The 16,582-nt window shown below is 36.3% G+C and overlaps 2 protein-coding genes across 2 annotated transcripts; one reads left to right on the plus strand and one right to left on the minus strand.

Moving 5' to 3' along the window:
• Positions 1 to 1,482: 1,482 nt before the first annotated feature.
• LOC144651102 (uncharacterized) lies at positions 1,483 to 7,494 on the plus strand. Its single transcript, XM_078510986.1, has 4 exons — positions 1,483 to 1,810; positions 3,046 to 3,118; positions 5,118 to 5,546; positions 6,461 to 7,494. The coding sequence occupies exons 1-4, from the start codon at positions 1,583 to 1,585 to the stop codon at positions 6,652 to 6,654; spliced, it is 924 nt and encodes a 307-aa protein (XP_078367112.1). The 5' UTR covers positions 1,483 to 1,582; the 3' UTR covers positions 6,655 to 7,494.
• Positions 7,495 to 8,989: 1,495 nt separating this feature from the next.
• Positions 8,990 to 14,096, minus strand: LOC144651099 (di-N-acetylchitobiase-like). Its single transcript, XM_078510982.1, has 4 exons — positions 13,801 to 14,096; positions 11,944 to 12,174; positions 10,859 to 11,030; positions 8,990 to 10,498 (listed from the first exon to the last, which is right to left on the minus strand). Exons 1-4 carry the CDS (start codon positions 14,041 to 14,043, stop codon positions 10,053 to 10,055), a joined length of 1,092 nt encoding a protein of 363 aa, XP_078367108.1. The 5' UTR covers positions 14,044 to 14,096; the 3' UTR covers positions 8,990 to 10,052.
• Between the last annotated feature and the right edge of the window lie 2,486 nt (positions 14,097 to 16,582).

Raw genomic sequence — 16,582 nt, forward strand, 5'->3', positions numbered from 1 at the left:
CCTAGTTTTCCAATGTCCTCGAAGAAAACTGTACTTCAAATAGAGATAAGCAATGAATGAGTTTCTTAGTAGAGTGCATATAAAACGTTCAGTGAGAGCGCCTTTCTTGCAATTATCATGCATTAGAGCAAACAAACCAGTACTAGTCATTACAGAAAAGTGACCTGTGAATAAAGGCTTCACACTTTTAGCTTGTGAAAGGCAAGCGGTTATGACCGACATTTTACGTTACCTGTGTATGGACAGCACGCATCATTTACATGTGTCTAACAAGGACTGTTACCATTGGATTTTTTCTTGTGATCTCGAAAGCAGACGGCAAATTACCAACCAACGTTTATTGCTCCTCGATTCTAATCATACTCGTATTGCGTAAAAGGACAGAGAGAGAGGGAAGTAAGGTTGGGTCCTCATTGCTCGAATTGAGGTGGGGGAGGGAGGGAGGGAGTGAAGGTGGGCCCTTCAGACCCAAAGTGGGATAAGCCGCTCCTCTGGATCCACCACTGATGTTTAGTCTTCTTGCAACATTCCGGTCCCATTCTCATTAGACAGTTTAATTAAGTACTGTACGTCATTACCCCCTCCCCCTCCAAGACAGCTCATACACGTTCTGGATGCCTTCATATTTTCGAAATGAAAGAAAAGCTACGAACTGGTCAGTTACTTAATCACGGACCAGTCTACAACACGAGTGTGACTGAAGCTAATTCTGGAGAATCAATGTTCTAGAAAGAAAAAATCGTATCCCTAACCAATTGTAGTCTTGATAGAAGGGTTATTTTGACCAGAACGAGTTTGGCTTCTCCGTGTACAAGAGAATAATTTTCTCGCGCATGGCGGAATAGCGGAATACTTCGGCGGCCGAAGGCTTTCGCCACGAGCGTCGAGTTGGACTACAACACGGCAAGGACTTTTTCAATATTATTACACCTTATTAGACAGGTATCTTGTGTGATATTAAATTCCTCAACACAAACGTGTCCTGAATAACAATCAGGAATTTGATTACACATAACGTACAAGTATTCTTTACACAAATGTCTTTTGTTTCAATTTTGCATTCATGCACGCCCCTCATGATTGGAGATAAATTGTGTCAATTACCTGTAACTTCAAAAAATTAAAATATTCCATTTTGCCAGGTGTATCTAATAACCCACAGCTGTAATTCAGGATTGTTATATTGATTCAGCTTTGATAATTATAATTAATTTAAAGAAAAGTTCCAGGCCCGGAAAAGAAAACGAAATAAAATTGATATTGCACCCATATTTCGCGCAGCAAAATGATAACGAATTTTATAACGTTTTCTATAACAATTTATTTAACATCGCGTCGGTAACCTAAAACACGGTACGCACAGCGAAGCGACTTTGTACTGTTTTGACTTCTTGTGGTTTGAAAGCACGATGCGCATTGGTCGCATCAAAGTGAGACAAGCAGAGCACGTGCATGTGGCTTCATAACGCGCATGTCTTCAGCCATGTAAACAACAGTTTGACAGGAGTCCATTTCATTCCAGCACTTGATGAGGTGTTCTTAGGAGTAGTTTGGAGCTGGTGAATTCGCTTTAACTCCAAGAATGGCCAAGTTGAAAACGAAGCTACTGCTTTTAGCTGTACTTGGTGTCGTTTTAGCTGTATTTTATCCGAAAATCAAATCAGCGTACTCAAAACATGTAAAACCTCACACAGATATTGCGGCAAATTTAGTGAGAATCATCAAAGATTTCCACATCTTTGGTTATCACATCCCGTGGAAATATGTTCTCCCTGGGTTTGCTCTGTTCCTTGCCGTGCAGTTATTTAGGGTGAGTACCGTTTATAAGTTGTTAAACGTTTTCTTCGGTTGTGCTTGTTTGGCCCTGTTTAGATCGAACTTCAACTCACTTAAATTTTCACTTTAGGAAAGAACGCAATTTCAGAGGGAAATTTTTTTCTTCTTTATTATTTTTTCAAAAGAATTAAACGTCGCGGTTTAATGCGGTAATTTGTAAAACTGGAAAAACTATACCGCTCCTAATGCTTAAATCTCAATTTATTTACACTACAGTTCGTAGACAGACACCTGTTAAAACTGTTGAGAAAGATTGTTTAAAGCAGTTAACGCAATTTCCCTTAGTTGTCAACTAATTAAACTTCCTACACAAGAATTGTATTGTAAGTAAAAATAACCTATATCTTAAGACCAAATTGCCACATATAAACCCGAAGAATTGCTTGCTTTCAGTGTTTACTTGGAACAGATGTATAATTGTAAGCTTTTTCGAGACAGATGTGTATCTAGCTAGGGTGGGGTGGGTTGTGAAAATTTCTCTGTTCTGAAATTAATTTATCGCGTGTGTGTAATTAACAAGTTTGTTTACCACTTGAAGTAAAAAGTACGCATTTGAGATTTCAAGAAAAATACAAGCACAGTTGAATATGTTTTACTGAATACAGGAACTCTTAATTTTTGTCTGTATTGCAAAATGTAGCCTTCTGTGAATAATTTAGTACCAACTTGAATTTATACACCACACCTTGGCAGCAGTTTGTGTTTGTGTTGTTGGGATTTTTAACAGGTACCTGAATGCTTCCCATAGTTTTGGAATAATTTAAAATAAGCTTGAGTACAAAGTACACTCAGAGTGCTATTAATATTCATCTCTGTTATATATTTATTTTTATATTTTAATATGCCTTATATACCTAGGTACATTTTATAAAATAATACATTATGAAATGAGCCATCCTTGAGGACCAGGGAAAGTAAGTCAAGGCAAAATGAGGTAAACAGAAAAAATAAAATCAGACGGCAGTATCAGAGGTGTCGAATGGTAAATACGAGACTTTGCAAGACAGCGAGACTGATATCTTTTTTGGGAACCCAAGACCTTTTTAGCCTTGTAAAAGAAATCAAGGTAAAAGAAAAGCCGTCAAAGAACAATTCAAGACGACGAGACCCCTGAAATTTGGCTCAAATTTTGTGAGACACGCATTTTTTTAAGGACCATCCACCACCCCTAGTATTAAAGGCTAAAATATGTTTTCCTATGTATAACAGAGAAGACGTAGGCTTAAGAAGCTTGCCGAGGAACAAAAGAAAAAAGACCAGACCTTTATGACAGAGGAGGAAGGTAGTTATCATTTTTTATGTGATTAACATTGTCCAGTTTAAAATGCTGATGTGTGTGTGCAGGGTTTTCAATAAGATTTAAAGTAAGTGGCTGCCCGTGCGTGGCACCCATCGGAGAGCAAAAGAAAAAGCTGATAACATCTCCTCTTTAGGAACTGCATGAATTTTAGCCGATTATTCATGCTAAAATACCTGCTGGAGCTCTGGCAGGTACTGAGTCTTATTCAAAGCCCTGTGCCCCAGGGGGGTACTCCGTGAAATGACAGAGATGATCGAAGGATTTTTGGGGTCAATTGTCATCTGGGAGAGTAAGAAGATGGAATTTTTTGGGTGACTTGATCAAATAGGGGATCTTAGGGTATAAAAACAAACATGGGCCCGAAACAAACTTGGCGTTTTATGGTATGATAATATCACGCGGCATTGCCCCTCCTTAAGGGAGGGGTTGGTCAGGATTTTTTGGGTATGCGGAAGACTTAGGATTTTTTGGGTCCTGGTTTTGCCTTCTTCGACTCCCCGTCATTTACAAGTCGGAGTACCCCCCCCTGGGCCCTGTGCATACAGATGGTAATTAACCAAATTTGGCTAGTCTTCTTGTCATTGCACTAATGAGGCTTAATATCATGCTTTGGAGAATTGATTAAAGAAATTTAACTCACACTTGCTAATCACCTGTCTAGACACCTTGAGTTGACTCTACTTAAAGAAAAGAAAATTCTCAAGTGATATATTTTATTTACTGAATGCAATTATAAAAGTTACGACAGTAAATTTAGGGTTATAATTTCCTGGTACACGTGTGAGGTTAAAACTCTCAGGCAGATCCATATGTTGTATAAACGTGGTGATGGTTGACGCCAGTTCCTGAATAACTGTAGAAAATTTGGTCTTTAAAGTTTAAAACCAGAAAGCAGATTTTTTCCTTTAGATAGGAATATACTACTCAAAGCAATATATTTTTTTATTAATAATTTAATAATTCTTGACATTTTTAATGATGCGTATATATGTAAAAATAACTGTCATTATTTTTTGGTGACTTGTGTCATTGCACAGCCTGCATTCCTCCTGCTATTCATAAAAAATAAACCCTGGCACCAGTTGGCAGGGTTTTCCAGTTGGGTTTGTCATGCATCTTAAATGAGCAGCATTTTACTGCAGCCTACTTTATTTGGATTTGTTGATGACCCAAAATAAACAAATTTGTTATAAGATACTACAATTTGGACATGCCAGTCAATTTCCTTGCTGGTTTTTTTATATACTGGTACTGAGAGAAACCTCAGTGCAAATTGCGTTTCAAGCAGCAAATGGTTTGTGGTATGCACATGAGAATGGCTTGAAAAGAAATTAATTTTTTTTTGGTATTTGGGTTTATTATGCCTTTACCTTACACTGTTTAATATACATCTTTCACATTCAGGATTCTCTTTTTTTTTCTAATGTATTGTTTTTCTTCTTCTAGTCGTTTTGTCAGTCTAATTCAATTAACTCACACCATTTCAATAAGACTATAAATGTGTCATATTCCATTAATGTTAAAACTTGGGCTATGCTGTTATGGTGGCTTCTCAGAATCATCAAACTAGAATTGCCATTGCTGGGATTTGCTTTGTCATAATAACTTGTGGGTAGCAGGGAGAATGTATGGCTTTTCTTTAATCAACTATAACATTACTGTCACTAATTCTTTGCTTAAAACAACTTAAACTAATTTTTCTTCTTTTAATCTTACATTGTTTTTATAACCTCACACATTATGTTGTTAACTTTAAATCTTCACATTTCCAGTTTTTAAATGTTCTCACATATCTAAAAACCTTAATTTAAAAAAGCAGCTGTTTTAATTTATCCTGTTAAAATTAACAAATAAAATTATAAGATTTTATGCTAAACATCCATAACTAATTGGCATACAATTCTTACCGGTAGTATATAAATTAAAAAGGCAAAAGTTTTTGGGGTAAATTGACTTAAAAAATTCCACCTTCCCCTTTCAGCACATCCAGTGCATACCACAAACCATGTCGCAAAATCTGAAAACCTTGACATCGGCGCCCCGCCTGCCAACCTATCAGATTTGTCATCAGCTGGAAACAGAGTGCGGACATACATGTATTGGCCCTCAACAAGCTCAGTAAATGTGTTTGAACTAGCAAGAGCAGGTTTTGTGTTTACTGGAACAGACGATATTGTAAAATGCTTCAAGTGTCAGGGCACCCTTAAAAAGTGGAAGCCCGGAGATGATCCTTTGGAGGGTCACAAAGAATTCTACCCTGATTGCCCACATGTTGTGGCACTTGATGCAATTAAAAAGCCAGTTAACACTGAAACCCAACTGGAAGATCTGTTAACTGTGTGCGACGGAGTAGGGTATCGTCTGCGGCAATTGCGTGCTATCCAGAGTAAGGCATCAGGAGTAGAGCCAGGTAAAGAGGGTGTCTAAGTCATTCGGGAACTATGGGTGTGTCCATTGTTGACTAAACTCAGTCATGAGTGCAGGTACATGTATTCCAGGCTTATAATTTGTGATCGCGGGGGCTAACAGACCCCTGGTGAGATTTCCTGTAACCCTGAAAAAAGAGAGACATCTATTTTGAGAGAATACTTTGTCTTAAATAATTATAATAATACTAATACTAATAATAATTATAATAATTCTAATAATAATAATAATAATAATAACAATAATGATGATGATGATGATGTTGATGATGATAATAATTAAATAATTTAATAGTGATAGTTGATCGATAGTGCTTCACAGGGATAATGAAATTAAATTATAAAAAATTCTAAACATATAAAAATTATATTTTAAATTTTACAAAAAAAATACTAGCTACAATTAAATAAAAAACTAAAACTTAAACTAACTAAAACCTAAAGATGAAAATATATTGAAATTATACAATTTATAACTTACCAACCACTGTTCAGGAGAATGAGCCTGACTGGACTCGAGAGCAACAGAAATAAAGCCTTTTGACTCCTTTCTTCCCAAACCTCCTTTGACTAGTAGTGTAAAGGCAACAAGCCTCGTGGTTAAACAATTACAATTGTGTGAGGACAAAGTCTGCACCCCCACACAAAAGCTACTGTTCACCATTTAGAACAGCATCAGTCCATAATGTTGAACCGATGCCAACCTAGAAATATACTTGACTACATTAATTAAGTTACCTCTGCTTCTGGAAAAAAATACTGGTTCAGTATAGAAAGTCCAGTGTAACTTCTAGATCAGGGGGTAAATAATCTGAGAGGGAAAGGGTAAAGAAGTAAAATTGAGTCATTCATTATTCCATCACTAAACATATTTCATGTTGGTTTTATTGTCCAACAGGTAAGAAACATCTAACAGAATTGCAGAAGAGACTGGACACTACTGAACGTACCATGCACCTTGTTATGAAACAAATGGAAGCTGTTACCAAGTGTCTTGCTAAGACGCTCGCCGAAGACCCAGCCATGAGTGGAGATAAATCCTTGGCTGAAATCACAGAAGGGCTTGTGAACTTAAAAGAGAGCAATGTTTAGAGATGTCAAAAAAAAATAAATACAGAACACTTGCACTTCTTAATATTTTGGTGGAATGACAATTTTAAAGTTATCTGGTAAAATGAAGTTTACATGACAAAGTTGGAGTTCCTATCTTTTCATAAATAAATTTCATTTGTGAAACAAATTATTATTATATATGAAGCAGTGGTAACTTGCTATCTGTCCCGACAACTGTTGTTGGAAAAGGTTATGGCTTATAGGTGAGGGTAAAATTTAAAATGGGAAGGAGTATTTTTTGGTTCTGCATAGTCATAAGTTCTCACAGACACTGTTGACATAAATATATGAAAAAATAATTGTAGAACATCCAATAAGCCAAGGGTAGTTCAGATTAATGAATTCGAAAATAATATTAGTAAAAAATATTTGCAGTTTTTGTTCATATGGTTTCTCCAATTCATGGTTTTCTTATTTATGCACTCAGAAACCAAGCTATTTATATCCCTAGATAACAAAACAATAAAATTGTTTATCGAAAAAACATTGAATGAGAATTTAAATAAATTATTTATTAATATTATTAGGGAGGTAATAATTTTTGCCTGCAGTTTTGTAAAATCGCAACCTTGTTTTTACAATTTGTTATTCCTTAGCTAAGAAATGATTGCCCAGAACATTTGTTAAACAATGTACTCATCAACAAATATTGAACTAAAGCATTTATGATCTCCTGAGTAATGGAATGTAGTTGTAAATTATCCAGATTTGTTGTACAGCTGTTTCAGTTGTTTTTTTATCCATTTCATAGATCTTTGTAAGTCTGGTTTTGGGCTAGCACATTTTTATGAGAATATATATAAAAGACACTATAAAAGATTTGCTTGTCTTCTGATTGTTGTAACTTAGTGGTGTCTGCTGTTATTCATACTGTCTGGTAACGTTCGCTCCTGTGGGTGATGAGAGAAAGGGAGGGGGTGGGGGGTACTCACATATATTAGCTATATAGGTATGGGCCACTGTGAAGGATATGATTTTCTGGCAGTTCCGAGTCTGGGAAAGGGTATAGCAGTTAGAGAGTTTGGTCTAGAATAGGGCAACATTTTTCCCGCAAAAAGTTTCAGCAACTTTATTGAACCCTGGTTATTTAAATAAAGCATTAATAGACAGCTCAACCGTAGGTTAGGGAATACGGTTGCAAAAATTCATAGTGTATGTTATAGGTTAAAGGTATCAGAATCCCAGCAGCACTCTGGGAAGGTCCCCAGAGCAGATGAGATTGCTGGAATTGTTTCCAAATAGGATTATGCTAATCCATCTCAATGGAGTTGCAGTCTGTCAATGGTTTTCATTTTACTCACAATGTAATTTACCTAACCTGTGATCTTTGAGAAACAGAAAATTATCAAGGAGTGGGACAAATATTTAACAATTACCGGTATTCCACCAGCATGGGTTGGATATGAGATGATAGATAAGAAAGAGTGTATAAGATAAATTGTAAGTTACTGTTTAAATTAAAGGGCTAAAATCTAGGCTCCTTCACAACTGGATTCCAGGAAACATGTGGGAAGGAGGCAGGATCTAGGAGAGGAAAGGGCACAAAACAAGAATTCTAAGAGGGCCAAAACATGGAGAAATGCGAAAACATTGCAACTTAGATAACATCTGCAACAGAAAAACACAAATGGGACCGAGATGCTAAGGGAGGCTTAGTGGCCCATCTTGCCAGACCTTCTCTTGGGTTTTTGTAGCATTAAGCCACTAGGAGTATTTCAACTTTCCCCTGGATGGGATGCTTATCCATCACACTGAGGGCCACCCGCCCCCCAGCATTAGTTCAGCGGTACCCATTTATACACCTGGGTGAAGAGAGGCACTATAAATTTAGAGAAAAGCGTCTGATACTCTTTCCCAAGAACACAACACTGCCCTGGCCAGGGCTTGAAACCGGACCGCTCGACCTGACATCCAGAGCGCTAACTATTAGGCCAATGTGCCTCCCCATGAGCAATAATTTAAGTCATGACTCTCTTTTTTATTATAATATAAAAAAACCTTGCATCTGGTGAGAGGAGCTGGACACTTCTGGCATACAGTAATCCAGTGCTGGAAATAATTTTTCTTACTTATTAGGACATGTGTCCTTCCAAACTTTTATTTTGAACGGACATATTAGAAAATTGGTCGGACATCAATTCGCATTTTAAATCAAACACATTGAATTTTCCAAGACACAGTCACTTAAGTTCTCGGACATCATGTCCGAACATATTGCAAAATTGGCTGGACATTTTGGCATATTTGATCGGACAATGTCCGATGACTGACAGTAATTTCCAGCACTGGTAATCCTGTCTAATGACCCAACAACATGCTTTGTAGCAAATCAATATTTTATTGCTATTCACAATTATTGTGACAATACACTTTAAAGGTCTCAAAAATAAGACAGTTTACATCACTCTTCAACAAACTGTACTTGTATATATTGAATTTATGTTGTTAATTTTGAAAAAATATATTAAATTTAAATTTCTGATGCCAATAAAATCATATTGAAGTTGACAATTGAAAAATATATTATATTCCATTTTATGATACCATGTTGCATTTGAAAAGTTCACTATATTTCATTTTCTGATAAAAACAACTTCAAATCTACCCTGGGTGCCAGAGGGTTTTTTTTTCTTTTTTTGCATGAAAGACAGTATCTCGCTATCACTCGATCGTGGCTTCGCCACTCTATCAACGATTGCGGCTTTGCCGCTCTTTGTCACTGCAAAAAAAAACCCTCTGGCACCCAGGGTACTCCAAATCAACCTTTTCAATTATAACAACAATATGTTAAGCGCAAAATGTGCATGCAAATAGTATGCAAGCAGAAGTTAAGGGCAGATTAGTGAAATGACAAACTTAAGGTAGGCCAAGATACTTTTTTCATTGTTAGTTAAAGCTGTGTTAAACAAAAACTTTATTTGAAACCTCATTTCCTAAATTGTGTTTTTTTTGTTGTTGTTGGGTATTTTATTGAACTTGTAACTGCCCTCAAAATAACACATGGCATTGAATTACCTGATTTCTACCATTAAAAACAAAGTTTTTCTCTTAGAGATTAATTTTGATTTAAGTTGGTGTATATTCCTTGCAAGAATAGTTAAAGCTTCTTATCATGCATGTGTCTGCTGTTGTGCTGTTAATCATGATATTAGACACATGCTTGGCGAGAAATTGAGCAGTTCACCTTATTAAGAAAAGAAGCAATATAAATTATTGTTGAAACATATTTGCAAAGGACATTTAAATTAGCAGCATGTACTAACATACACACAAAGATTTTTACCCTGTTGCATTCTAATAAAAGATCAACAAGTACTTTGGTCTTACAGAATTACACCTACAGTAGCTTAAAGCCTCAGTGATGCTTCAAAAGCAAGTCAATGATGCAAAGCATCCCACATTTCCTTGGTCTCTTGCTTAGCCCTGGCAATGTCACTGTAGTCCAGCAAGTCTGAATTCCAGATTGCAATACCATTCAAATTTTCATCTGCTGCAAAGTCATACTTCTGTTTAAGACTGTAAGCATTGTCATACCAGACCTGGTGTTTTCCACCGACACTGTCCTCATAGTTGAAAAAGAATGAAACAGAATCTTCATCCTCTTGAGGGGCTGAACTTGCTCTGCTAATGACCAAATCCTCAATTTCAGCAAATTCAATTTGTCGGCCAGCAGCGTCACTGCAATTCACACCTCGGAATGGAACACGCTTGATCGAGCAGACATTGCCATTGAGTTCCAAACAGGGGTAGTCATATCCATACCATGGTAATCCAAGAACAAGTTTTTCTGGTTTAATTCCAAGAGCCAAGTATTCTCCAATAGCTGGAAAAAGATGTAAATACAAGGAATTAGGAGGAAATGCCACATATAGCACCTGACTGAAATCAAACTCAGACCACATTGGTGAAAGGCATTCACCCCTGCTCCCCATCAACTCCCCAAAAAACTGAAAAAAGTGCAGGTTGACATTATCTCCAAGAATCATGCTGATAAAAAAATTAATAATAGATAATTATGACTTTATGATTCAAAAACAGGTGTAAGAGCTGTTTCCAGTTTAATATTGGAGCAGCAATGAAGATTTTGATTGGCTGATTTTAGTTTAAAAAAAAATCTCCAAGCTGTGAGTCTAAATATGACTCAAAATACAAGACAATCTTTGTAATTTAAAATAAGTTTTACCAGCTTTTGTCTGTTTCAAGGGTGAGTTAGCCTTTGCGACACAATCTCCTCTGATCTGACTCTGTTCGTCATATGCCATGACAACAAGAAAATCCACTACTTTGGAAAGAGCTTCTGCATCATAACAACGTCCATCAATACAGTCAGGTGACCAGGCAACGTCAAACGACACCTACAGTAAAAATTGACAAAGCCATCAGTTTGATTTATCTTTTAAACTACAGTTGAAGCTCTCTTAACGGACACTCTCGTAAGCGGACAGCTCTAGTTACAGCCGCCTTGTTAGAAACCCGTTTTAACTCCCATACAAACTCTGTAATTTTACATTCTTGTAAGCGGACATTCCCGTAATTAAGCGGCCGCGGACACTTTCACAGATTACGACTTGGACTTTTTCTTTGTTTTTAAGCTCCCGTAAGCAGACACCCCAAAGGAATCCTATAAAAACATCTGTTTCTTGTTTTTATCAATCAACTTCACATTGCCTCTCGTCACAATGATTTTACAGCAGTCGCAGTACCATATTTTAGTGTTTGTTTTGTCGTCATCCATGTCCGTATGGTTATTGTTAGCTGGGTAGGCTCCTGTAAGCAGCCATCTATCCCCTACACCTCTAGTGGCCGCTCACGAGAACCATTCTCGTAAGCGGCCAGCTCCAGTTACGGACACTTTTTTCGCGTCCCGAGGGTGTCTGCTTACGAGAGCTTCGACTGTATTTTTAAAAAAATATCTTTTTTAAAACTAAACTATGGGAGCAATATCAAGATGAGTTAACAGTAATGGGAGCTATAAGTTTTGCTAGTTTGCCATGGGTAATTCTGCGAGCTGATCAGCTGGTAGAGCACTAGACTTAATGCAGGAGGTCTACTCTACAAATCCAAAAGTAAATAAAATAGATCATTGACTTAATTGGATGTATGGACAAGAATATTTTGGCTGCATTGCATACAGACCAACAAGGGTGACATCCATGACGATACAACTAAATATTTACCTATCTGGCCTGTGTCAGAGAGGATGTATAGTGATAAATAAAAAAATTTTTATGAATAGTTTTATATAATTATTATTAGTGTCCCAAATACCTGAGAATTTTTAATCGCTGAACGGAAAGCTGTTGCTGTCTCATTCACTAGTTTAGTCAGCAGGGTGACCTCTCTTGACCTCTTGGCTATTGGTGACTCAATATCAATATTAACTCCATCAGCAAAGCGAGTTAAAGCTTCCTCAGTCAAGTTCTTTATCCACTTAGTCCTTACTTCTTTACTACTCAGTTTATCTGTGGGAAAGTTGGCGGCCAAGACAACTCTTACACCCTGCAAAAGCCAGAAAATGAAATTCACTTGATAGAAGAACTTTTTAAAAGTTCAATAATTCATTAATAATTCATAAAGCAAATACAAAAGAAATTAATGTTTAATGAGTGTCTTTATATCTAAAGACACGGCTCAACTTTGTGTCCAATTTTCTAGGCCAAAATAGCCCCAAATCTAAATATTAGTGCAAGGATTAGTTGAACTACATCAGGATTTTGAAGCCGTTCAATAAATTCGCAGTGCTTGTTTTATCAAGTCTAAAACACTCGGCTGCGCCTCGTGTTTTAAACTTGATAAAACACTGCTGCTCATTTATTAAACATTACTAAATATTAAATAAATAAATAAATTTTAATAAATTGAAAATTGCAGTAACATAATATTATCATCCACATAGAAGCCCTTTATCTATTTTATTCAGTTTAACTTCAAATTTGAGAATTATGTTGGCTTTTGTAGACATAGGAAAAAAAGCTGGAGATTCTGAAGAAAAAACAGAGAATTCCTGGACATTTCTTGAAGAACCTTTGGAACAATGATATGAAATATTGATGAGTTTTAAATACTAACATGTATGAGCTGATATGAGAACTAACAACAAACTCAACCCAGATATGACACAGACTCCAGGGCATGAACTGAGGGTAATTAATCACCATTGTGTTATCTGTGCTCTTTCAGAACAAACTGTTTATTTCATTCCTCATAATTGTGTTCTTTAGAAAAAGAAAGAACTTGGGCAATATCCAGTCACCTTGACCTCACGCTATTGCTATTTTTGGGATACATTCGGTAGTCCAAAAATTATCCATACCTCCCCGATGGAAGAGATTTTTTCCTAAGACCCACACCCCCCTCCACCCCTCTGGAAATTGCAATTAACCTTCATATATTTCCTTAACGCTTTTGTATATGAAGAGGTTTTGTGAAGGAATTCCCCTAGCTATCTGTCTATGGTAAAACGAAGCAATTAATACAATTACAAATACAATGGATCTCATTTAGAAAGTACGGAAATTAATAATTGAGATATAAAACGCCATGGTGAAATAAAACACTGCATTTGTGTATGAAGTCTGAGACCAAACTTCCGGAAAAGATCGAGTGTTTGTTTGTCTTCAGTTTCACTTTACATTGGTTTGATTCGAAAGGTTTTTGGCGACATAGCTGCAACGACAATATAAATTCACACCCAAAGAGCTAAATTAGCAGAGTTTTAACGATTTACTCGTTGGCAAGTCAAGCTTATTAATCACTGTACAGTTATAACAATCAAAGATCAATCAAATAATTGCTATGAACTACTTAAATGTCAAAGCATAACTACGATCGACATCAAAAGATTTAACAATTACGAAAAATATAAGGAATATATTTACAGGAGCATTCAAACTTTGCCCAACGCGTTTAAAACTGTAACGGTGAGAAAACAATAATAATATTATGGTTCTTGTAAATTCCATGGAAATGAAGTCAGACAATGTCATGACTTGTTCGAAGCGAGAATCAGACGAGATTTTGTTCGCGTTATTGAAAGAACGCTTTGTAAGCCTCCCCATCACACAGCCAGCCATAAAACAAAGTTAACAAGACAAAAGATTTTAAATTAATCAATTGATCACTTACTTTTTTGTGTGCTTCACACATAAGTTCATCGTCCCAAGGGCGAAACAGAGCGATCGTTGTCACTTTAGTCCAATCGTATTTCCTCCACACATTTGGTTTCGTGGAAAACATGAGAAATTCTTTTCCTTGTGGTCTGGCGATCGGCTCACATAAAGACTCATCTTCACAAGGGCATTTTCTGCTAACGACGGCAGAAAAGCTGCCCAAAGCAAGGAGAACGAATACGAAAAAACTGCCCGCCATAGCGACACAAACTTTGGCAGAACACCAGTTCGAGTAGCTCGAGTGTAAGACAGATGATTGGAAACTGGAAACGAGGAAAGCGGATAAATATCACGTGGTCATCTTGTGGCACTCTCTTCTCAAGCGTGACAAAATTTCTGCGAGAATTTGTGAAAGCCGGTATAAATAATGAAGCTTCTATGGCATTTTTTTAAAGAAAAATTGCACAAATACACCATTGTTGGGTGAAGGATTACTTACTAGTCTTCTTCTTTACGCTTGGAAGGCGTAAAACTGCAGAGATTTGATTTCAGCGTTGCATATCAGGAACAAAATAGTTGGCAAAAGTTTCATCTTTTCAAAACGCAACCACAAAGCTGAAAACAAGGGGAGGAATGTGACTAACTTATTACTCAAATTCAAAGGTTTACAAAGGTCTACAAAGTCTACGAACTTCCCAGACAACTGAAAAGATCAGGTTTCATCGGAATCATACCAACCTGAATCCCCAAAAACTGAAAGTAAACTGTACTTTTATCTTGTAGAAAAGAAAAATAATACAGTAAAAATCCGCGAGTAAGAACCTAATTTTTCAAGGTTAGCCTAAACAGGTTCTTAAATAATTGGTAGTGAACACAAATTTAGGCTATTCGGGTTTTTAATAGGTTCTTTTTTTCTGAAGAAAATTTACATTGATGCTAATAGAACTTTTAGTGGTATTCAGCCTATTCCTTGTATAAAATTTGCATACCAAATAAGTGTCTATGTAAAAAAGAAGCACTAATCACTTAGAATATGACATTATATACGTGCACAGTAATGCTTTGTCCAACTTATTTCCCAGAGTAAACATTTTTAAATAATTTTAGAAAATAAGAACCTGTTTCCAAATTTTAGGCTAAATAGGTTCTTTTAAGAATGGGGTCTAATTTGCAAATTATACCCTAACAGGTTCTTAAATGTTAGGTTATTATTCGTGGGTTTTTACCGTAATATCTTTGATATATCTTTTACAGTATCGGAACTTACAATTGGCTGATTATTAGCATTTTTATTTTTCAAATGTCGCATTTATTTCTATAATTATCTGTTTTCAGCATTCTCAAATCCCATTCACGAGCTAGAGCCAAGATAAGACAAGTTCTTGGTAATTTTTAAACCAATCGACTAAACAGACAAGAAATTCGAAGTTTCCAGAATCATCTCTGTTATGCAAATGCATGCCACTGTTGATTACATTCTCATTTTAATTTGAAGTGATCGTGAACAAACATGTGTTAAGGTCGCGGGGGATATATACAGCATGAATAAATTCATGAAGCGAAATTTTGCTTGACCTGCATCTTTTAAAACGCTTATTCCTCGGCTGTTATAAATGCGATTAAGCTCAAATTTTACAGAGACAAAAAGAAATGATAAAAGAATATGTATGTCATCTTTTATTTGGTACATTGTACCTACGGCGATGTTATAGCCACGATACTGCCAATTTGGGAAGATTCTGATTTCGTGTCAGAGTTTGTAGAACGAGTAGGAGACAGCACACTGTGATCTTGTCAAAAACTAATCAGTCAATATCTCTAGAGTGTCATAACAGAAGCGGATTTTTTAATTTAAAGTTTTCCAGCAAGTTATGGCGGTTTAAATGCACAAATATTAATTGAATGCCTTCTACCTCTTTCTAAAAGCGCTCTTTTAAAATTCCGCCTCTGTTATGACACACTACAGTATTCCTAGTTTACCTCTCTGCAGTGGCAGCTCATGAAGTTCTATATCCGCGCTGAATTCTCTGCCACAAAATTGTCGGAAAGTACAAATTTTGAGATATCCCGAAGGTGTCCCGATCAAAAAACGGTTTCAAAATGGTAATTATGGTAATTATATTCCACGCTTTTATGATGAGAACAATGCGTTTTCAAAGAGACAAACAATTCCAGACGCAAACACATCAAATCACGCGCGCGTGCTCATATTTTTTATGCAAATATCTCGTCGTACAGTTCTCGATGTCAGTCGTTGAACTTCGTGCATACGCTTTAAATAAATGCATAATGATGAGCCTAAGGTGTCCCCCGCGACCTTAACAGCCTTTTAAAATTTCAAGCTTAGTTTTTTTCCTTTTAGGAGAGTTTCCAAGTTGTTTGTGATAAAAAGCCTGATTTACCGAAGCTTGATATTCCCACCGAAAATTCCGAATTAAAGGTTTAGTTTGCCCGAGAAAAAAGTGGCGAAATGCTTATAGACATTTAAGGTTAGCTAAGTAAAAATTGCTTTAATGCCACCAATCAAAAACAAGAATAAACCGCAAGAATTAAACCACAAGTCAAAACAACATCATACGAACGTTAAATCAATTGAATTGATTATACTTCGGAAATCGTGGCATTCGTGGCAAAAAATATGCGTGGCAAAAAATATCGTGGCAAAAAATATGCGAGATGCTTGGAAACATTAAGGCGATGGCCAAATAATCTTACTGAAATGTCCTTGAATAAAAATTTTATCTTAAAAACAAAGACAGAAGAAGTTGAAGAACACGAATGGCCTTGCTTCGCATGCT

Source organism: Oculina patagonica, chromosome 4, assembly GCF_052425735.1.
Source record: "Oculina patagonica isolate OP01 chromosome 4, crgOcupat, whole genome shotgun sequence".
Classification (NCBI taxonomy): domain Eukaryota; kingdom Metazoa; phylum Cnidaria; class Anthozoa; order Scleractinia; family Oculinidae; genus Oculina; species Oculina patagonica.

What these genes read in the sequence shown, in the direction of transcription:
- LOC144651102 (XM_078510986.1), top strand. Translation starts at nt 1,583, where the DNA reads ATGGCCAAGTTGAAAACGAAGCTACTGCTTTTAGCTGTACTTGGTGTC. An exon ending in TTGCCGTGCAGTTATTTAGG is followed by an intron (nt 1,811 to 3,045) that starts GTGAGTACCGTT and finishes TATGTATAACAG; the next exon opens with AGAAGACGTAGGCTTAAGAA. An exon ending in CTTTATGACAGAGGAGGAAG is followed by an intron (nt 3,119 to 5,117) that starts GTAGTTATCATT and finishes TTCCCCTTTCAG; the next exon opens with CACATCCAGTGCATACCACA.
- LOC144651099 (XM_078510982.1), bottom strand. Translation starts at nt 14,043, where the DNA reads ATGGCGGGCAGTTTTTTCGTATTCGTTCTCCTTGCTTTGGGCAGCTTT. An exon ending in TGTGTGAAGCACACAAAAAA is followed by an intron (nt 12,175 to 13,800) that starts GTAAGTGATCAA and finishes TGGCTTTTGCAG; the next exon opens with GGTGTAAGAGTTGTCTTGGC. An exon ending in CAGCGATTAAAAATTCTCAG is followed by an intron (nt 11,031 to 11,943) that starts GTATTTGGGACA and finishes TTTTTACTGTAG; the next exon opens with GTGTCGTTTGACGTTGCCTG.